Genomic DNA, 24003 nt, shown 5'->3' on the forward strand with positions numbered 1-24003 from the left:
CTTACGTCGATATAGGTTCCGAATGTGTATATTCTGCCTATTTTCAAAATCAGCCAGAATTCACCCAAGAAATTTCAAACTGATCAGCCGGATCCTTTGCTGCTGTTCTTAGGGACCGAAAGCTTTTTGCCAGAGATTCGATTTTCAGGACTCTTTTTCGACGAATCGGACCATCAGCAATTTGGAAAACGCGTTTCGAACAAACTCAAATGTCCCAATTCAAAACCAGAACACGATTTTTGAGATTAAACCTGATTCGGAAGAGTGATTTTTTGAACCGAATTTTATTTACAATCAGTAGGGATCGTTCGATTAATGTACGATATTCTCGTTCACGCATAAATATGAAATAAATCTCTCCGCATACAATAAGCGTAATGGTAGATCTAGTTATGTTAAATAGACATCACACAGTCTTTACCACAATATACTTTTTTATTTAGTGGACACCTACTAGGTTTACAGGTATTCGCTTACGTACTAAATTGTGTTCATTTTTTTAAATACGTACTACGAGCTAACATTAAAGACAGTGTTTATCCTAATTGTATACTTATGTGCTTAGTTGTCGACTGTGTTTAGTGCGGTCAGGGAGTCAACCAATTCGAGTAACATACATGCGGAAATACTGATTTGTTACTATATCAAAGTCTAAATATTTATTCGGCAAGCTGTATACTATAATACTCGAGATAAATGTTTTATTCAGATTGCCAGGACTGACAATGAGTCAATTCTTATTTCGTTACACCTTTCGTCATAACGGAAAATACATACAATCGCGTAGTTACAGGATATATCCAATCGGTTTCTACCGATATTGGTTCAATCGATATCTGTACGTCTGTGAATAGAATTAGTTGACTTCGTACCAGTCTCAATAGTCTTAACTTCAATGAATTGCCGGTTGTATTGTGATTAATTAGCTTAATTTGCATTCTCTATTTACATTCCAAGATTTGTCCAGTTTATTTATAAAACGTAGTAGGAACTTTGGTTTCGCTGGGCAATGTTTTGGAGGCAGTTTTCTCCGAATGATTATTTACATGCAGCAACACTTTAATTTCTATCTAGGGTTCGACAAGTTTCTAACAAATATTCTTTTATCGTTTAACTGTCAAGACCAATGCTAAGTGTTTTTGGTTTTCGTTCCATTTTGTCGCGGGGCGAAGCAAGAATCACTTGTTCCCGCAATTTTATCAAATTGCGTTCGATTGTTTTTTCTGAAAACTGCCACAAAACATTCGCCCGTGGATCTATCTTCCTTAGAAATATGACACTCACGAATACAATTCACATTCTCGATACTAATATGAATATTTGAGTAACCTATCAATTCTGTATATACATATATACCCTATATATGTATATAGGTGTTCGTATGTATGCGTATGATATACATATGCATACACATATATATATATATATATATGTATATTGTACATATATCATTTTTTTATTTTTCACGAAGAAAATACACATGATTTCTACAATTTATTCATTTCTTTTTCATAACAAAATTTAATAACCGGAATATCTCTGTACAAACGCTTTTTTTTTATCTTTATCAAAAGGACAACACGCACGATTCAATTATTTTCACAATCAAAATTTTGAATTTTGAATTTTATTATACAATTTTTTTAGGAACAAAATTACTTTGCTCTTTATTTGTTTGTTTTTTTCGCCTAAATTAAATTTTCTTAAATACTTTTTTGTTTTTCGTTAATTTATTTTAACCATGTAAATTTTCTTTCCATGAGTCTAGCTATTTCATAGCCGTAACATTAAAAGTATATTTTTGTATTTTGTTATTACAATATACGGTTTTATTTACAGGCTATCCTTGCGGATTCAAAGATCATTATAATAATATTTATTAATGGCTTAACAGTTTAACATACGGGTACGAATTAGCCCCTAATATCTAAATTAGAATACTTTTATACATACCTATCGTTAATCGGTATTTATTTATATATTTATAAAGGTATATATTCATATTCGTATGTGTATAATACCCTATGCGTATCTACCGAACTTGCAATCATTTGAGAATGAGATCCATTTTACCAGGGGCTTCGAAACGCAAGATTTCAACGGCCGTTGTGATACAAGTATACATATATGTCTTATTATCATATCCCACCATCACTGCATGTACCAAGAGACAATTGATTTGGCTCATATCGATACGTACGATGGTTCGTTTGTATATTGTTTTATTGCTTAAATCTCAGATTGATTACGGACCGGGATTTTACTTACGAGAAAAGGTTTCCGGGAATGCTGGATTTTCCGCACACGAAATAGACTGGTTTGGCAGTGCGGATTAAAAAAAAATTAGTCGATATTCACGAATTAAGAAGATTCTCGATGAAGCCCCGGAAAAGGAGTTTCAGTATAGCTGAGAAAACGCGATAATTAACCTGAAGAAATGAGACGTGGTTGTGAATTTAAAATCTATACTTCCTACAATGTATGGCAAAGGAGATGCGGACTAGCGTTACGTGGAGAAAAAAAAAAAAAAAACGAAGCAAATCGAAATGAAGAGTGGAAATTTTTTGTCTCGTATTTTTAAATAATAAATACATCTCATCGATACAACACGTTTAAGAGTATTGAGAGAACGTTGCATGTAATACGCGTACTTCGTGCACTTTTAGACATTATTGCGATTCATCATCTATATATATATATATATATATAGGTATGTATATATGATTGCTATAGGTATTTTATTTATCCATTTCTCATTTATTTATTTTAAATATGCGTTTTCGTTATTAAATATCTATATTACGGTACGTACGCGTACGAAAAGTTTCTAAAGAGTAATACTTGTACTCTGATCAATTTATTCATTCGTATTTGGACGTATTACTATTTTGGTTCAACTTCCAGTCATCTTCGCCTTATCGCAGCAGATCCAGCTGGAATATCGCAATTAGATTTCGTTCGCGTTCTTCCGGGTAAAGTCCAGACACACGCATACTTACGCACTCACACAACTTTCTCAACGTCTGTTGCGTTGGCTCACATTTTCACTTTCTTTACACGGCGTATTAATTATAGGTACGATCACAATACTTTCTCTTTAGTATCACATATATATATATATATATATATATATATGTATACGTATTACTTGTCACATTTCAATTTACCGTAGCTATTGTTATTGTAATTGTTATTATTATTATTATTTATCCATTATGTGTGACGAGTGTTTTTTTTTTCCTTTTTTTCTTCAATTATTACTATAATTATTATTACGAATAACATTATTGATGTATTTATTTTCGGAAAGTACGGTTTTTATTATATTTAATTTACGGATTATTACACCGCTGTCGGAACGATGTAGAAATTGGTGTGATAAATCTATTCTCCGGCACGCGTAATTGTATTCTACTTATTTTGATATTTATTCGAGAAAAAAGTAAACATGAAACAAAGTTCCAACTTTCACTATGCATTGTTGCGTTTATATGTCACGAACGGTGTATAAGATATTCAAATAAAAAATGTTAGGCAATTTAATTTCAGTTTATCATTCACCTATCATGCATGTATAAAGTATGTTTTATAGCATTAGAGTTTTTTTTTTATACCACCCGTTTCACAGTATTACGTACGTAAGTTTGCACTTAATCGTACTAAGTATAGCTTTACGCACCCGTCGTATAACGTTTTTCACTCCGCCAACGAAGTGAGAGCAATTTATTGTTAGAGCGGAAAAAGGTCGCTTAAACGACTCCCTTGGACGACATCATTCTGACGGTGTTCTTCAGGGCTTGCCGTTTATTGCAAAACCAAATTCGGATCACTTCTCTCTCGTATCCCAGCTGATGAGCCAACGCTGTGATATCGGTACCTGGAACAAGAGTACGAAAATATTGCAGGCCGAATGTGCTGGGAAAGGAGTAAAAATAGACTCTAGCGTCAGACGTGCGAGTTCTTACCGGATGGATGAGTGTTCCTCTCAAAATGTGCGTTCAACAGTTCCAGTGCCTGCGGGGTGAACGAAGTCCTTCGTTTCCGCTTCTTGCTCGGTTCGACACCGATAAAATCCGTAAGATGATTAGCCCCGCTTTTGTACCTGTAATCGTTTGCACTGTTTTGAGTGAAAGTCTGACGACCTCTCGGCGTACGGGAAAGATTCCTCGTCAGAATCGTCCGAAAGCACGAATCTACACCCTAACAACAACTCGGATATCTATTCTCTACGAAATGAACCGCAACATTCTTACAGCTTCGAAATCACCTCAGCCTGTGCGGACCCGAAGGCGTGCGCAAGAATTTTTTTTAATGTGATCGAAGCTTCGAAACGTACACCTGATGTATATATGTGAAGTAGGGGGTTTCCGGAGATTGCGAATAAAGTTTTCGGATACCGCGGTGCTGGTTAAAGGCTCGAGTTTATTCTGCAGATTTTCGTCTAAACCGTACGAAGCGACGAAGGGTACAGAGTGAATTAGAATGGCGGCATAAGATATTTCTACGAATCGACGAAAACAATATGCTAATGGAGATCCGCGGAGCTCGAAGGAGGCTGCAGGGAAGTCGGTGAGGGGGGTCGGAGAGCGAAAGCGAGAGCGCCGAGGGGAGAAGGAGGTACATCAGGAACCTGATTTTAATTAGTCCACAGTTTAATTACTCGGCAGATAAATCGTGCACGTGCACCGCATAAACTAGCTCCTTTCATTTTTTCGTATACACGAGCCCCGAGACACGCTTGCACTTAAAAGCTACGCTCCGGGACTCCGAGATGGGAACCAGCCGTTGCAGTCCCTAACTTTCGACCGCAAATTCCAGAAAACGACGCCCTCGTCTACAACATCGGTCCATCCTGTTCCGTACAAATTTACCCGACACACACTCTGACACACACAGAGAGAAAGAGCGAGAGAGACAAACCGACTCGGCCGGCTTTCGTTACGATTGTTAAACCGTCCGCATCCGTGATGATGTTCCGATCATGACCGATTGCCGGTTGAAATTCTTTAGGCGTGCATGACTTACCGATCAAACCGGTAAGGCATGCTACGGGCGTGACCGCCGCGATTATAATACACAGGCTTACGGATCTCGTCGACGAAGCTCGGAGCGCGATTCGAGACTCGAGCCGTGATGATCTGCGGACTTCTCGATCGCCCGTTCCACGCTCTGTCGTTGGGAATGAGAAAATTTCGCGATTAAACCCTGGCTAATTAACGTAACCGGTATTTATCGCAGGGCACGAATATCCGATTAATCGAAATTGGGTTCAATTAGTTAATGGTATCCGATTACGTGACGCGCTTGACCTCACCGATCTGTGTAGATTTTTGCACCGAAGAAAAAAAGGAAAGAAAGCAAAAACTGACGAAAGATCGATTTCGAATGGATTTCGTTGATCAATGTCGATCGCAACTCACCTCTCCTCGGCCTCCTGCATCCACATTTTCAATACCGGCTTTATCTTCTGCGCGCTCTTCGGCGTGATGTCTAGTTTTTCAAACCTGAAGACAAACGTGGGAAATTATGTATGCAACGTGGAATTTTTAATAATTACGCCAAAGGAGGCTGCGCGAATGAGCACAGAAAAATGAGTTATTGTTTAAAAATCTCGCATTCAAAATTGAGGAAATGATTTTACGAAGGGTGTGTAAAGGAGCATTAATTAAGCGTACGAAATATCTACATGCAATAATTCGATTTAATAATCATGACAAGAGGACATTGACAAGGCGGTCATGCAAGAGTTTTTGGTGATGTTTTCCTTTATGATGTTGCCAACGCAAACTAAATTAATTTTACAAGAGAATTAGAAGAAGAAAAAAAAGGTTGCCCACAGAAATATCTGAAAAATCATTATTGTGAAAATTCATTTGACTTTTTTTCAATATGTGTTGGCGACACCATTGGTCCAAGCTTGCCAATGCCCTGGCTCGAAAAACTTACTTATCGTTATTTTAGTAATGCTCCCTTTTCAACGAAATTATCATGAGAAACATAGTTCAAATCTGACCGCAGCTATACCCAAATATTATCCTTTCAACTACGACACAACAAGGAGAGAAAGAAAAATTGTAAAAATAAAAAAAGGAATGGAAAAAAAAAAACAGTGGTGAACTTTTGTAAGCGAATAAGAAGACATGGTAGGAAGATGTAATGAAAAATCAGGAAGAACCTAGGATGTAGACAGGAAAAGCACAGATCGAAATTTTTATCATGTATCGTCGTTGTTTCTTTGAACGATCATTGAGTCGTAACCTCCGATAATCGGTGACGAATGAAACAAAGTTTAACGGTACGTTACGGAACAAGAACTCTATTAACAGTTAAATTATAATGCGATAATAATAAAGAAGTTGTTCGTCATGCTGTACAACTGCGTAGCGATAGCTTAGGTACGTTTAATTCGATACTTTCGGCTGAATCGCTAAGTTGATTCATTACATCCTTCCATGTTTTTCTTTTCTTTTTCCACGCTTTTGTTCTCAGAGATTTTGAAGTCAATTCCGACCGACGACTGCCGAATATTCATTAAAACCAAAGTTATTACTCAGAATCGTGAACGATCGTATGATTGCAACACTTGGATATAACTGCAGGAAAGGATTTCATAGAGTTTAATACTTTCAATGTTTTAAGTTAAATAAGTAGCATGTGGGTTTAACGTACATAACTTTCTGCTGAGAGGCAATCTGCGAGGCAGCGTACATCTGGGTAGCCAGGGCACTGGGGAACAATCACCAATGCTTAAGTTAGTCAACGAATATAAAACGTGTGTGACTCGTGAAACATAAATTAATATTCTACGCCGAACTTTCGTCCGCTGTAAAAAAGACGATTCTATCCTTTCTGTTTCACACTTCTCCTCGATATAACGTCGCTCGCTCGTAGAATAAAATAAATATAAAAATTATGTGCAACTCTTTGCGTGCAAAGGCCAAATTCGTCTAACGATGCTGTACAGCCGTATAATCAATACAATCGCTCGATACCATCTACCGAACTGTGATAGAACGCATTGAAAAAGTTGTGAAAAAAAAAAGAAAAAAAATACATCATCTCACAGCGATATATCCTAATTGTTTTTTCTTTCCAACGACAATGCCATATCCAGTGACCTGGCACGTGTTACTATTTTGCAAGGCCTTTGCCCTGTCGACAAAAATTTCCGAAGATCCTCCCTCTACTTCCCAGGACAGCTTACCTACAAATGGCGCTTTGGCTGTAAGCCGGTCCCTCGGTGATGCTGAGCGCTTGTCCCACTTGCGTTTGCGTTAACCCCAACGAAAGTCTCCGCAGTTTGAAAGCCTTCGCGAACTCCTTGATCTCGTCCAAATTAATTCCGTCCACGACGTTATTCGTTGCTTCGTTAATGGTTGGCTGATCTGTAAATTGGGAAACGGATCTCATTCGCTGCGGGGTTTTGAGAAGGGTGGCGGAAAGAGCGCAGATTCAGGAAGTACCTACGACCTCGTGCATGCCGTCGCGTTCTTTGAACAATTGCGCAAAATACAACGTTTCGGTAACGAAATCGATCGGCTTCGTTACGGCAGCCGTACGAACGGGTCGATTTCCCTCGTAAATCTGTTAGCTCACGTGCCGTATAATGGCGGCAGCCTAAGTCCTGAATACCCACATGAGGGGACTAGACTAACAGGTTTGCCCCGTTTCCGTGCAATAAACAGAAAATCCATAGGCTGCACTCCGTTTGATAAGTAGCCCTTAATTAATCGGCGACAACTGCTGGCACATAGCGGCGGTTAAAAGCCGAGATTAAATTCCAGAGTGTATGAGACATTCTCTCTAAAACTTACCGTGTAGTAGCAATAATAGGAATCTTGACGGCGTTCTAAAACTCGCGGTATAAAGGCCACGAACGAATAATTTAGTGTCGTTAAAACGCGACTACTGGGCACGTTTGCTCGATACCAATCGAGCAGGAATTACGGAAGTATACTTTTTTCGGTAATAGGTATCGGTCATAGTCATGTTCGTTGCGCGAGTTATTGGAATTGCCTAAGGCAACAAGGCATTGTCCGATCCAAGAATCAGTTTTGCGCGTAGAATTAGAATCTTTACGGTGGTTTGACGGCTCTTTAGAAACTACAGTCTTCGTTTCAACTTGGAAGAAAACGAAAAAAAAAAAGAAACTGCACGACGGATTCTGTTGTACCCTCGAGTAGATAGAGAGCAATTTTTCCGATTCCGAATACCAAAAGCAAAGTGATTTAACTTACAACTTTCATTACAACCGTGAAAAGAAAAAGGTACGAGTGTCACCAGCGGCGTTTGAGGTGTGAAAAAGACATTTTCGATTATCCGGGCGATACTTACTCGGCGAGTCACTCAGAAGGTCGTCATCTTCGTCCCGGGGGCTGTGCAAGCTGCTCGGCGAAGCTTGACGCTTGACCCCGCCGCCGCTGGGTCCGTGCGTCGTCGTGATCGTGATCTCGCCGTTGCTGGCAGCGAGTCGATTTAAGGCCGAGGCTGCGGATCCAACCGATCCGTTAAGCGGCGATGATTGTTCCGGTCTTTCTCTGTGGTGTTTTTCCTGAGGCTGAAGAGACAAGGCACGTAGAATGTCTCGTTAAAGGAGTCTTTGCACGAGTCAATCGACGACGTTCATTTTTACCCTCGATATACCGCGAACACCTAACGCGTCATCGCGAATATCCTCGGGTTCACTCGCGAACGGATCCACTCATTGTCAGTCTCCCTCGAACGTCTACCGAGCCCTTGCGTACATAATAAACAAAGTGGAACCTACCGGGTAATGATTCGAGTGCGAACTGTGCCGGTTCCCGTGCTGCTGGGGTGAGGTGGTGAGCAGAGTTTGTTGGGATGCTTGAGCCGCTTGAACAGCCTGAGCAGCTTGAGCCGCCTGAGCGGCCTGAGCGACTTGAGCGGCTTGAGCGGCTTGAGCTACCTGGGCAGCCTGAGCAGCCTGAAGAATTTGCTGGGGTTGCATGGCGTTGAGAAGTTGCTGGCTGGCCGAACTATTGCCGAGAAGGTGGGGCAGCGCGGCGGGATTGATTCCGAGGCCGGAAGCGAGGCTCGGACTGGTCGGTACTGAAAGTTGGCAAGAGATTAGACGAGAGTTTATCTCTCTCCGAGATCCATTATGCGATTCACCCCTCCGTACCGCTACCACTACTCACCGTTGCTCGATGGGGTGTTCATAATGCTCTGGGGTTGGGCTATCGATTGCAGATTGGCCAGCGTCGTCGAGACCACTTGTCCGTTACTGAGGGCGAGGTTGACCATCTGGTTGTTCGTCACGTGGCTCACGGGTATTGTCAAAATCGTCTGGGTTTCAAATCCTGCGATTCAAAGTAGAGAATATCAACTTCAACCCGCGGTTCGTACAGTTCGCAAGGTCCGCGTGATTTTCGGATGGGATCGGGATACGAGAGTAAGAGGTGTTCCGGCCATTTCTCCGGATTCGTTACCGCACACTCGGACGCGATGCGAGGCAAAGCGGGACAAGAGCGCCAGCCCTCCGAGTTACGGGAGCTTCATAGAGGGAACATTAGTCGACCCAACGAGCTCCTAACCCCACGACCAGCAAAGTTGGCGAACTATTATCACCGTCTCAATAGTGCACGGGCTACACTAGGTGTTCCAGTGGTGTACCGCTCCTGGACTCCTAATCATACTTAGAATAGTTCTCAGGATCACCCCGGGCATCGCTAATCAGATTACTTGGTGCACGCGCTTAATATGATTACCGATTACGAGTACACGTATACTACACCCCATTACCGAGCGAGTCCCTTATATTATTCGGTACACTGACGCGTTAGTTACGTGCGATATAACGCACGCCTCGCCCACTCTACGAGGTCCTCCAAGATTTTACCGCACCGTCAAACGATCCTTGTACCCACCCCTGAATAGCACGTGCTCAAGCACTGCGAGCCAGCTACCCCGGTTTAAGGAGGAAGAAACCTTTAGGGTGACTGGCGTACAGCGACGGGGCTTTTTGTTCGCGACGTCTCATCGAGTATAATATGAGTTAAAAGGATGTAGGAGGTTCCTCCGGCGAGGCTGAAGTCGAAAACTTCCCTCGCGACACGGCGAAAACCGTCAGGCTAATACTGATTCTGCTTTCCCTGTAATCTCAATCCACTTTGGAGCAATCTGCAAGTTTCAGGTCGACAGGATGGGACCTCCTTCCCCCCTTTTCCACGGCTGAACAACGTCGAAGGAACGAAGTTTAGGAGAGTACCGCAATCGATATAATAGTGGCCGAATCCGTGGGCTGTGATGTCCAGCGCAAGTGGGTACTTGGGTTTTGGGTCCCGAAAGGGTGGGACGAGGCGGAGGCGAAGGTAGCCCAGGAAACCCACCCCGTACAACCCGCCAAGGCGACGGGGTGGCTAGCGAGACGTTAATTATACATTGAAATTAGTTGCAGAGTTTGCCCTCTGCCTGACCGAACGGCTAGGTGGGGGGGGGGGGGGGGGGGGGCCTCGGGTGGCGGAAGGGGAGGAAATAGATGGCGAGGGGGGTGCCTACGTAGGAACCGGAGCTGGCTGACCGTTGGTCTCACCTAATCCACGAAACTGCTTGCCAGGGTTAGCCGGCATTGGTAGCGCGGACTTGCTTATGCAATATCATGCCGGGCGGTACGGCGTTGGTGATAATTCCGTTGGTATTGGAAAACGGAAACGGATGATAACCGGGACTAGTCGAGGGTGGTTCACGCCTGGCCTCGATTCCCTCGAATCGTCATCGTCATCGCTCAACATTTTTCTTACAGCTGCAGCTTACCTTGCGAGGTCGGTATCAGCAACCGTGCCCCTTGGATACCCTGGACGAGTTGTCCCGAGGTCAGGACGAATTGAGGCATCGCTACTGGCTGCGGCTGCGACAGGAGTTGAGGCAGCGTTGCCACGGTCACGGAGCTTTGGGGTAAAAGGTGCGAAGTGGTTGCCGTGTTCGACGACGTTGGTATCGTACCAGCTGAAACCAGAGTTTCCGTTTCCGGATTAATTCCCGTCTGTCTGTGCATCGGCTAATTGTTACGGCGAAACTTCACCCGGAATTGGGTAATGGAAGGGAGGACTCGGCTAATCGGGAGGGATTCGGTACGTTATTCATGTGCCGTACTTTCACGTGCTGCAGTCTAGGTAGCAGATTTTTCTAATGAAAATCCGAGAACGGAATCACTTGAAATCTGTAGGTCTGAATAAACCGGATAGAGTGCTGGTGTCTGTTGCACAATTAAGAGGATCGGATTAAAAGGTTTACCGTTACAAAGTCGTTCTGCGCCGAGAAGCGAAGTGCTTAACTAATTTAACCTCGTATCTCTTCTGACTCACCCGACGAACTGACGGTAAGGTTGAGAGGCGCGTTGATTAGCTGATTGTTTGTCAAGCCAGCGGTCATTCCCTGCAGACCAGCTGCCAGCGACGCGACCTGAGGGAGGTTTTGAAGATTTGCCCAATTTTGCAAGTTTTGAAGGGTCACCATCCCGGCCACTGTGGAAGACAAAATCAAGCACAAGATTCAGTCAGGCGTCCGAGGGGGAACGATGAACGAGTGTGAAGAGCAGTTATAATTCCTGGGTTAGAGTTCATCGCACCTTTTAAAATCTTGGACCAATAAATATTCCACTCTTACGCGATATTCAGTTTGTGTTTCATATAACGTTCAAATTCTGACAGTGGTTTAGTTCGATGGACGTTATCGGTTTAAATTCAAGGCACCAACGCGTACCGTTTGTTTCTTTTTTTCGTTTTAAAACGAGATTTGCTAATTCACCGTGTAGTTCCACTGGAATCCAATCTGAAAATTGTAATAGTTCGATGACTTTTTGCATGTAAAATTACTCGAACCCCTTCCAGAATAAATCCACTGCTTCTTGTTACGTTTTTTCTATCATCACTGCAGAGCTGATCACTACTGACCGTGCACGAATTTCAAAGTACAAGTTATTGACGCAGCCGAGCGTTTTCTTTGAAACGGTAATGATGGATTTAACAAGTTTTTCTGCTGGTATATCCCCTGGTCGGTTGCTGTATACCTTATACACAGATGAATGCAAAATTTCACGCTCGAATGATTATCTCTCCATAGAGCCAGAGGGTAAAAAGAAAGGATTGCTCCGTAGATTGCCGGACAACTAACGTTTGCCGTTCTGCAAATCCACCGCGAAGCATCGCACTTGGGTCTTTATCACATCGATTCGAATACCCGGATAAACGTTTTAGGGCAACATACCGTCGCCTATACTACGCCCCGTGATACCGGTCAGTGTATAGGATCACGTACTTGTTCCATTTAAATGTGCTTGCGCCTGAGCGGCCGCTTTGGCGTGGTCTACGGTGTCCGGAGGTGTGTTGGGTTCTCTTTGGGGCGAATTTCTCAGACCTCCCATAAGCATATGGTGTTCGTGAAGAGCGGCTCCGGATCCCGGCTCAGGGCTTCCCGTGCTGCTTCTGTCGCTGTCCTGTAACAAGGAACGAGGAAAAGGTTGTAATGCAAGTCAACGGGGAGGCGCCGAGCGCGCAATGTCACGCAAAACCATTCGTTGCGTGATTAGAAAATGTTAGGATATGGCCTATCGCGTTTGTAACCTCGTGGGAAAATCTACGTGAAAGTAGGCAAGCCGGCTGCCGATCGGCTCTAAGGTTACGCGGTATAAGTATAACCCATTCAATGGAATTAAACGCGAATATAAGTGGGACTGCAAGTGAGTAGCCGTCGGAATGTCGCCCGGCCTGCTGCTTGCCGCACATTTCTACGTCTTGTAGCGCGTTATCCGTTGCTGCACATTGCACGTTGCGACAGACAGCGTCATTCTACGGCAGCAGGTATACATATGTGTATATATATGTCATGTAGGTAAAAGGTGGGAGAAGAACACGCGCGCACACCTGAGGCTATCCGTACTGAAAGGTTAACATCTTGACGTTTTCCACGAATAATCAAATTCAATTCCCAAATTCTCTTCTGATGTAATCGAACCTCTTCCCACCGAATCGTGTGTTTCTGAAAAATGAAGCGGTTCGTTCGCCACCTATACTTCAATTTACTGAAGATTATTGGCTGAAGGAAAAGTTTCGAACAACGCAGTTTCGTGATTATTTAGCAGTGATTGAACCGTATTACAGAACATACTGTTAGGACTGGCCAAATTTCAATGAGCAGTTTTTGGAGCCACACAGGCACGGCTATTTGCGAAACGTACGCTACGTTCAATCAATTAGGGGGCAATACTTTTCGGTAAAAACATACGCGTCTGGCTGCTATTGGCAATAGACGCGGAGTGGAAAATTTTAATATGCATATAGATACGAAATTTTGCGACACACATACGATTTTCGTTGAAATTGTCAATTGCGTTTTCGGTTCGTTAGCGCGACGTTTGCGTATACGTTCTGCTTTTAAACAGCAGCGCCATCGGTAACCTGGGCAGCTGTTGAATGCCAGAATTAATTGTTCAACAATTATATTTATAAACTGTCGAACGGCGAACACGCGCCAAAGTCTCCCTGCGACTTTCGCCCACCTACAACACGCATCTGACGAGCCGTAGCGAAATTTCGTTCGATGCTTGGATGGTCCTCTAAACCGGAACAAATCGTATCGCTGTATATTACACATCCAGACTGCCGCCTGCGTATTAATTTGCCGCGATTCAACGCCGAGACGCTCTTAAGACGATAACCAAGCACTAAATCATCAACCGGCTCTGGTCGATGTTCGTAAATAAATTATAATCATCTACACCGACTCGGAGTGCCGCGTTCCCGGCAAACAAACGGTTCAAACCAGTTCGTCGCAGAGTTACTGCCACTTTGATACATTTTCACTATCGAATGAAAAAAAAATTATCAAATATATTACGAAGCAGATATGAATTTTTCAAGATCAGCGATACGTAACGACCTCGTTCTGCTTACAGATCGCCCGTTAATCACGCATCTACGTATCGGGGGAAGATTTTACAAGAGTAATTACGGTGTTTGCCTTGCAAGATACCTACAACGTTCAGCCCGCCCCTCTTGTCTATGGCTTGATTCTTAGTAGGCAATTCAAATTACAATAAATCGATGGACCGGGTGTATAGCTGTAGGGGGGCTAGACGGGGTTTTGCAATGCCTTACTTAGTCTATCCGTTCCGTTCCTTCGTTCATTTTATACATATCGCTGTGCGATACTGACGCCGCTTATTTGCATAATGGCATGGAAATATGCCGGAACGTGTATCGCCGTTCTGTGCCGCAAATTAACCGTTTCGATCTCTACAGACTGTGTATTAAACGTACGTAAAACAAGAGTTTGAGAGAAAGGAAATTTCAAAAAAATTATTAAAGAAAAATTTCCACAAATTATTTCTCAATTATACATTATGCATGTACGTATTCTTTGCCTCTCGATCCTTGTACGACAATATCGGGCATGAAAAATAAATTTGAAAAGATTCACGCGTACGTAATACCCGGCGCTTCCGTTTCGCTCTTCCTCATATTTTTTCAGCATCGGTATCAGTCGTACGTTCAGTGTATGATATACCTACAAAAACAGTCGGTTAGGTGGAAAAATGGCAATTATAATACACGAGATTTGCGTGTGTACGTGTGTGTACGTACGCGGGTGTATACGCCTATAGAGGGTCGATACCCACTACCGAGAGCACGTGACGCGATGCGCAAAGGTTCGCAAATAATTCTTTTAATTGAAGCAGCGAGGTTCGCATAACATAGCAGGCCTTGATCAATGTGAGGGTTGGTCGGCTGGTCCCGATATGGGTGTAGTACGGGGGTGAAGTGAGGAGGGAGGAAGAGTGGGTGTTACACGAAGCCGTGAGCCGTCACTTGTATTTTTGCTTCCCCTCCCCCTCCCCCCCCGCCGCGCCATTTTTGTATTTTATTTTTTTTACTGCCTCTTCCCTCCATTTTCCAACTCTCGCCACTCCACGCTCGACTGCTACGGACAGTAACAAAAACGAATGCCCCTTTTCAGCATACGTTAATCTCGTTCATATTGCATAAAAAATATATAAAATCCGTCGAAAGCCAACGAATGACAATCGCTCGCGTGTGGATACATAAAACCTGGACGTTTAATTTTTTCTCTTTTGGTATAATTTTCTCTCTCTCTCTCTCTCTCTCTCTTTTTTTCGTCGTCGCTCATCGCGGGTTCAGCGTAAATTCGCGAACGGCGAGAACGTATCGGAAGGGTGTATGTAGCTTCGGCTGCATATTACATACTTAATTGACGTGGAGATAGGGGAGCAAGGCTCGGCGTTTGGCACATAAATTTGGTCGGGGTTAAGTCAGTCGTTCGAGAGGAGATCGTCGATAGGGCTGCGGAAAAGGCATGGGATAATTTTAAGCCGCGGAAGAATTTATATTTATGGCTATTCCGGAGCGAGCCAACTATGGCAGCGGCGCGCATAGAGACGTAAGAATTAATTATAATCAGTCGGATTGGATCGTAAAAGCTGTTTGCGTTTCTCACGATCGAAAAGAATTTTTTCTCCTACCGCCAAATTTTATCCCCCTCCCCCGAAGCGCTTTCGCTTTCGCCTTCGAATAGAATAACGTCTAGACGAAGAAATCCTCGAATCTTACCCAAATGAATTATTAATCACAAGACGTCGTCATTATTCTCGGTCGGTTGGAATCCCCCACAAAATTTCCCGTGATGTCATCCACTTTGGCGCCGATTTCATATCCGTTTTCAAAACAACAAAGAATCTTCCCAATTAACCTCTCCGTTTTATCGGTGGTTTTTTATTCCCCCAGGCTCCGCGGGGGTTTTCTTTAGTTTTCCTGTCTCCTTTCTTGCGTTCTCATAGTTGAACATGGGTATAATACAAAAGCGCGAGTAGATAGCAGATAGCTTCGATTCTGCGAATTTAGGGGTTTGATCGTTCGGAACGAGGGGGTGGAAAGAGGCCGGGGGATAAAGTATGGAAGTGGATAAATAGTATCGAAAAAAAAGGATCAAGTAAGTCTCGTTCATCCCCTGCGGTGTTCAGAATAGTGCCGGATGCGCGATATCGGCGCAGGCATGTTGGTGGACCATACGATTTAGCCCACGGATGCATGGACATACATACATATATATATATATATATATATATGTGGTGAAGCAGCAATACCGTGCCGTAGTGTAGGTTGTAAATTTACATGAAACCATTCAGCGTTCGACAACAAAAAATCGTTAGCAGACTGCGCCCCATCTCGCTAATGCGAAAAATGCTGCAACTGCACTCCGTGAGATAAAAAAAAAAAAAAAATAAACAAAAACCAAAAAAAAAAAACGCCAGATTCCGACGAAAAAACGAGGAATAAAGAAAAAATGAACATTCGAGAGAGTAAAAATGGATGGAGAAAAAAAAACGTTACAATAAACATTACTTATCGCAAGCCGGTTCAACGTATTGTACTCGTACCTACCCTACCTACTGCACAACAATGCTGCAACACGCGCGACTTGCGTGCATGTATACAGATTGCAGAGTATACGCAAGCAGTCACACCGACGCGTTATAGACATTGGCGAAAACACAAGTTTTTTGCAATAAAGTAATTTAACCGGTTGAGTTATGGGTAATTCCTGTGGCGCGCCTGGTACGCCCATTGATTAGTATTAATGACTTGAGCTGCACTCATTTCGCCCGAATAAAAGTAATTGGATTTGGCTTCGAACCCGCGCCGCTCGAGCAACCAACTGTACGTACATATATCGTATATAATACGTATATACGTATACAAGTATACACGTATACGTACAAAGGCACACACACGCCAGGTTATACAATACACCGCGTCTAGGTACGAAACCGTTGCTCCTGCCGGCGGGTGTAAAAATACATTAATATCTGTTTGCGCCTAATGTAAACGATAGGTTTCGCACACCGGAGACTAACAACTAATATCCATCCTGTACGCAGTTTCCACTCCCATTTCCGTACTTGACGAACTCGAGCTGGCTGGGTATACGGAAAATCGCAGCTATTGTATACCTACGTCACGTTCGATAACCGCTTACGGAATTGCGATAATCATATCATACCCACGAATCAGGAATCAGGGATCGACTCCGGCTTTTATTATGCGCGATATCGAGTGTCGAGAACTGACCGTCCAGTCCCTCGAGTATCTCTCCGGAACAGAGCGGCGCTGCTTTGTCTGTAAGTGTAATTAGTCCGGCGCGAGGGTGAGTAGGAGGAAGTGGGGGGCGTTCGGCCTCGGAAAGAGGCCCGCGAGGGGTGGTTGGAGGGGCGGCGGAGGAGGAGGTGAAAGGGTGGCTCATCCTGCCCCCACCTTATTTATATGCAAATGAGCTTCATTTCGCGATATTAATGTTCCACCCTGCTCGGTCACCCCACGGACCCCGAGGGGTGTAGGGGGAGGTTGGACGCCCGGAGAAAAGGGTTCGGTCGCGCGTTCATATGTTTACGGTATTTTCATACGGTCCAGCGCCGAGATACCGATGGTCGAAAATATTTTACGAACCAGGCGCGCGGATCACCGTATTTTCTTCGTTTTCTCCTCATTTCTTGTCACACGATTCAGTTTCAAGAACTACGAGTCGATACGCGCACGCAGCCCTTCGGGTATCCAGCGGGCGGTGAAATTTGCGGCTAGCAGTTCGACGGGGTTACCGGAACTCAATATTCTCGCGGTCTTGGCGGATATATATACCCATGCAAATCACAGGTACTTAATTGGCAAGGAAGAATAGGGCTTTGCCTTGGAACAAAGGGTTTCATTGTGGCCATTCGCCGATGGCCCCCGAGGAGAAGCTCGCGCGGGGGTGAAACGAATTTCGGCGGTACCGTTGCTGCAGGGTGGCCTTTTAATACCGGCGTATTTGCCTGCTTGGATCCGGAGAAAAGCGGTTGCGGAATCAATTCGATCGCGAGATTCGTTAACGACGATATTGCCCGCCGCGAAAGGTAATCGGAATCGAATTTAGGTCACGCCTCGCAAATTCCGTCATGCCCTATGATTTTCGCCAGTCGATCGATCGCTTTTTCCAGCAGATTCCGTTAATACAAACGAATCAAGCGTGACGCGAGATCGGTTATCTCATACCGAGCAACGAATTTTTGTCCACCCTGATTTTCGTCGGTTGAAATGAAACTTTGATACTCGAGCTAAATCGACGGAGGTATACGTTTCCTATACGTATACACTCGATTCGCGTTCACCAAGTGGCGTGGCGGTCCGGGTAACGCCGGCATTGGGTAGACAGACCCCCATCAAGCCCCGATGGGGTAAATTAACAACAGACGAGCTACTTGAAACATTACCGAGCTCCCGGCCAACCGGAATGGAGAGGGTAGTCTGGGGGCGAAGCTACCTTACTCAACATAAATTAGAACTGATAGAAAGGGTAGATTGCGACTGCTGAACATATCTACTTGCGGCGAGAGAATAATTTTCCAAATATCCATTCTTACGTAACACACGCGCGAACACGCATACATACATACATACGTACAAATACACGTATAAAAATGTATAACGATGTTTACGAAACGATATTATTACACATATAACACATTAAACGCGTATACGGAGGATGAATATTCACGGGATATTTTTTCATTATTCCTCTTTTCGTTCGTTTTTTTTTTTTTTTTTTTTTTTTTTTTGTATCCCCCACCCCCCCAACTCTGTTATCGAAGTTTGATTTTATGCATAAGAATGGCGGTCATTAATAATCATGAGTACTAATTAATATAATGGCGAGTATTAGCTTCATTATTGCAGAAACAAGTTTTATAAAATTTTAATTGGAGAAGGGTCGGAAGCACAGGGCCGCCCGTACGACTAAATATACCTATACCAGTATCTGGAGGCACTCGGCAGGGACGCAACTTTAAATCATTACGATCGAACGAAAATTTTCATCGTTTTCCTGTTTTTTCATAATAATATATATCACGTTTGAAAGAAAAATCAAAAGGTATGTATACTCGGCCGGTAGGTAAAAAGAAACCATCAAATGCATCCATCCGCAAGAAATGCAGATACTGCATGTATACATTATACATATACGCATATAATATATTTCCAACCACATGGCAGGGAAATGACCATTTTATGGACATTAAATCGATCGACCATGAGTCATTACATGTACAACAAACGTATTATAGTGACAGAATGTATTAATTTTCGATCAATACACCGGACACGTCGTTAGTCATAGACGAAAAGCCAATAAAAATTAACCCGCATCTTTCTGATTCGATCACGCTATTCTAAAACCGCCAGATGTTCGGGGCGATTTTTCCAACCGAAAGATCACGGCTTCTCGAAATCCGCAAGCCCGAAGAATGCGTGGGGCGAATCCATCGCTATTCCACTTGTTTAGATAGGTCTGGAGAAAGGGAGAATGAGCGGCGGGGTGGGGGTGGGGGGGGGGGGGGGGGGAGGTGGCAGGGGAGGGGGCGAAAGCATGAATATACATGACCCCGCCTGCCGCCAACCCTTACTCTACAACTCGGGACTCTGCTTACATTATTGTATATCTAATTCCGGAAGTGGTTCTCAAAATTTTGCCAAACATGTTCGGAGCTAATTATACCTCGATTTCCAGCCACCTTTGAGATAATTGAGAACCTCTGACACTCGCGGCATTATGCAAGCAGACTACATATTATATATTCGGCACCGAATTCAATTAAGTTTGGTTAGACCATCCCCGGCATCTATATAACTAAACTCGGCAGGAGCACTCTTCGTTCGAACGAATGACCGATCTCTGCACCGCGTCTCTGTACTACGTGCATACATGGTATAGGTATACATACCTACAAACCCGCTCCATCCCAATTCTTGCTACCCTCCGATTGAACTTTTCTTCGACGTCTCGAAGTGTAATAATGTACGAGGCTTTGCCAAACGTAGTCTCGGTATCAGAAAACCGAAAAAGCTCGCTAACCGAGTGATCGAAAATCAGTAGAAAATGATCAGGGAAGGATGTACGATTCTAAGCGGAATTTATCTCGCAAGCTTATTGAAATAATTTTTCGCCGCGTTAAATATAGGGCGTAATTTAGGAGAGAAATATAATCGTTATTACTGATAAAAATTCGTGCCTCTCTGTACGTTGCAGTTTCTCAAGAACCGGGATTATCACCGGTTATAATATCGGCAATTAGTATCTCTACCCTGAAACTGCGTACGATCTTGATTCGTGCAACCGAATGGGTAATTAATGTAAGAACTATGCGGTTGAGAGCGATATTCGAAGTAGGGTGTTGAAGGGGAACGAAAAGGGGGGGGATTAGTAGGTATAAAAAAAAGGGCGAGTGCAGAGCAGATCTGCGATTCGCGGCGCAGAACGTGGGGGGAGGACGAAGGGGATAAAACGGAGAACAGTAATGACAGAGAATTACGCACTCCTGGACCGACGATGAAACATTGCCCGTGTATATGCCAGCTTACGGCACTGACACTTAGTGCAGTTCAATTGCGATACAGTTGAATAATTCGATTAATTAAAAAATATACCTGCATTAGCAGCGTGTGGGTTGATCCGCGTGCGCACCGATAGTATTTTAGAATGATTTTTTACCGGTGTGTTGAAAGTTGGAAAGTTGGAAAGGTGGAAAGGTGTGTAGAGAACCGTAGCACGGGAGGTCAGGTTGAGAATCGCCCCGAGTGCAGTGAGAGTGCAGTTGTTGATGGGGAATTAGCTACTGATAGCTGATATACGTGGCACTCGATATTCCGCCGGCATCTCTGATTACTTGATTATGAGTTTCGAGCGAACGATGTATGTACGCGTTGCCCGCGCGATTGCAAATTGGGACAGACGAGATTTAATACCGACTTTTTTCACCCTTTCCAGGCAGCGGCAGCTCTAAATTCTACGATTGAAAAACTCCCCGTAACTGCCACTCACGCACGCGCTATCTTTGTATATCCGCACCACTAATGACACCAAACGATAGGTATATACCCACCTTACACCGTATCGTCGCGTATCCCTCCGATGCGTTCGGCTTAATTAAATGACGATATAAACTGACCCCTCGAGTGGATAGAGGCGAGTACGGATGAGCGAAAAGTGCGGCGATGTAGCCGTACGATTAAATATGAATTAGTGTGTGACGGTAGACGGCAGGCGGCAGGGTTGAAATCACTCAGCGCACCACTTACGTTTATCAAAAAAGGTGTTCTCAGCCTACGAGCATTAGAAATGAAACATCATTTGGCTCTCTCTCTCTCTGTACGTTTTACCTATACGTCACTTTACTCGTTAATGGCAAGAAAAAAGAAGAAACACAAAAATTGGATGGGCTGACAGAACGGCGAGGAAACCCACTGTGGGGTTGGAAAAATTTTCTCACATATTACGAGGTTCAAGTTAGCAACGTCAACGTAACGAAACATAAGGGAAAAATCATTATTTTTCAATTTTATAATCACTCAACGAATTGGATATTCAAAATAAGAGTTTGTTTTGCTTGTCACGTTTGACTGAACTTCGGACATTGCTAAGGGTGCGAAGTAACGATTTTTCCTGAATATGCATCGTTAATGCAACGGTACTATCTTCATCCTCGTCGCGTATCAGGCTATCCGCTTTTCCGTCCTTGACATATTTTTCAAAACCGTGAGTATTACACCAGTTTAACTTGAGATATTTTTGTCCTTTTGATAAAATGTAGCAAAGTGTCATTGAATCTGTGAATCTTCAATGACAAGGTTTGCAAGGGTCGCTTTTGCTGCGTCAGTTCGCACAAGAGAGTTCGTATACATATTTGATACGAAAGAAAATTATCCGTAATCGAACGATTCGTACGACGGTTTTAAGTGGCAAACCAAGCGGAGCTTAACCCGGCGTCTGCGGATACTGAAATTAATATACCTCCAGTCTATAAAAATCGTTCCATGAATAAATATCATTGTTCGTTTATACCACGGGTGTACTATAGGTGGGTATAATCGAGTATTCCGGTTCTGCAGGCGTTAAAAAATAAAAGACGACTACCGTACCTTCCAGACTCATTGAGGATATTATAATTTCCTCCCCGAATATAATGACGATAATAATAACCCGTTAATTAAAGCTGCTGATTTATGCCTTTCATATTATAATTACCCGCCGAACTCGACTCCATAGGTAACGCGAGTAAATTCAAACCCGACCATCTTCAAACCTGCGAAAAGATAACAAAGCGAATAAATTAATTTGGGAAGGAAAAACGACGATCAGCGTGTGCTTCTTACTATTCGGTCCGACATTTATTCGTTCTCGTTGAACCCGTTTCTCAGTTACTTGGGTATTGAAATGACGTAGTTCGAGTCATCGCTACAGTCATCGTGCACTTAGTCATCGACTCATCAATCAGCACGAAGCATAAAAAAGAGCTTCTCAATATGTAGTTTGAACCTCGTTCAGAAGCGTTGGGCAAAGAATTGCGGCGTAACTCCGGCTCGACCGTGTAGCGTAAGAAGCTGTTAATCTTCGGTAATAAACTGAATTTTCATTATAATACGAGGCATGAATATGCAGCGGCAATGATGGTGTTAATATCCCGGTATGCATCTTCCCGTGCTTTACACTCTGTTGAGTATCTCTCGCCTGAATCCGAAGTACTTTCTCTGGATTTTGTGCGGAGGTTGCCACTCATCTACTAGACCGAGCTTTCGAAAGTTCTGCCGATGCGTCTGCGGTACTCCTCTGCTAGCTTTTCTGGGTTTGTAAATTTATTACATTTAACGCTAGCGCCTAAGTGAATTCAGGCTAGCGGCTGCCGCGATAAACCGAAGTGTATTTTAAGCGAAAGAATCATTTCGATAAAATACCAAGGAATACGATTGAGTTCCTGCAAATTACGCGCGAAGATGAGAGACGCGGGAGATGGTTGATCACGTTTGTAAATGTTCGCCTCTGTAGGTACAACGTCGTTGTACTTTTGTCGAAGAGACAAAAAGATCGGCACCGTGACTTAGCGTCAGCTCTCGAGGAGAAGATTCGCTTTTGAAATGTGAACGGAAACTCGTGTAACGTTTACTCGAAAGTTAAACAAAGTGCAAACAAAGTTATGCTTAATTTCGGCTATATAACCCCGAATAAATTACTTGTAAGTCCGCGTTTATGTACCGTAAATAAGTAAATAATTCATTCTCTAACTCGCTTGGCAGGCGTAAAAGGGGTTGGGAAATCTGCATAATATCGGTAATGCTCAAAATGCGAGTCGCGTAGCTACCTTGCTTACCTCGCACCACTCTCCTCTCCTCTCCTCTCCTCTCCTCTCCTCTCCTCACCTCACCTCACCTCACCACCCTATCCGCAAGCCCACGTCAACTAAAACTTAATTATAATTAATTAATGCGACTGCTAACTCGGCGGGAACGGACAACTATTGACTAAACTTGTATACCGAATCAGTCCTATTTTATTAAACAAAACAACTTCACCTCCTCCGACTCTCGACGCTCTTGCGAGAAATGGCGGAAAGATCGGCGGCGCTTGCTACCAGAATAATTACGGCTGAATGATCGATTTCATTCATTCGCCATAAAAAAAAAAAAAAATTCCACTCCCTCTCATTCGCCCCCAAACTTCCACATAAACGTTTCGAGTTTCGGTAAATTCGCAGGACATAACATTCTCCGCTGACTGTGGCACTAAGTCTATGGCTCTATACAGTGCGTAATTAGAAACCTTTGTGCAAAATGAATACTGTTAATTAACGTTCCTAAAAAGACATTATACCTGCTACCGGCAACCGTGTATATTGTACACGGCCTTCGCCAAACTCACCTATTATTTGACCAAGCTACTGGTTTAGCGAATAAACAATTAATACTTCATCGTATCGTGCGTCATGTTATACGAGGGGAATGACGGTGTCACGTGTGGTAATTTGCGTAGACTTCTATTGTATATCCTCTCTTTCAGTTTAGGCTTGGATTTCAGATACAAATTTATGAGGCATTCCACGTCAAATCTGCAATCATGTATCATCAGTGGTTAAAAAAATCTGAAAAAAAGTTCCGAGACCGAGTGGTA

At 43.4% G+C, this 24003-nt stretch overlaps 1 protein-coding gene across 6 annotated transcripts in view; it reads right to left on the reverse strand.

Annotated features, from left to right (window-relative positions):
• Window positions 1-416: 416 nt before the first annotated feature.
• Window positions 417-24003, reverse strand: part of LOC107224580 (POU domain, class 6, transcription factor 1) — a 161366-nt gene continuing 137779 nt past the window's right edge. For 3 of the 6 annotated variants that reach the window (XM_046731092.1, XM_046731091.1, XM_046731090.1), the window contains 11 exons: window positions 12277-12454; window positions 11325-11483; window positions 10774-10965; window positions 9159-9320; window positions 8768-9069; window positions 8335-8557; window positions 7205-7385; window positions 6670-6726; window positions 5421-5504; window positions 3966-4117; window positions 417-3877 (listed from right to left, as the gene is read on the reverse strand). In XM_046731092.1, coding sequence (XP_046587048.1) covers window positions 3750-3877; window positions 3966-4117; window positions 5421-5504; window positions 6670-6726; window positions 7205-7385; window positions 8335-8557; window positions 8768-9069; window positions 9159-9320; window positions 10774-10965; window positions 11325-11483; window positions 12277-12454 — 1818 coding nt within the window. In that variant the 3' untranslated portion in view covers window positions 417-3749. The remainder of the gene's footprint in view (window positions 3878-3965; window positions 4118-5420; window positions 5505-6669; window positions 6727-7204; window positions 7386-8334; window positions 8558-8767; window positions 9070-9158; window positions 9321-10773; window positions 10966-11324; window positions 11484-12276; window positions 12455-24003) is intronic. The other 3 variants (XM_046731093.1, XM_046731095.1, XM_046731094.1) reach the window with 3 other exon arrangements.

This window comes from Neodiprion lecontei, chromosome 2 (assembly GCF_021901455.1).
Source record: "Neodiprion lecontei isolate iyNeoLeco1 chromosome 2, iyNeoLeco1.1, whole genome shotgun sequence".
In the NCBI taxonomy this organism is placed as follows: Eukaryota; Metazoa; Arthropoda; class Insecta; order Hymenoptera; family Diprionidae; genus Neodiprion; species Neodiprion lecontei.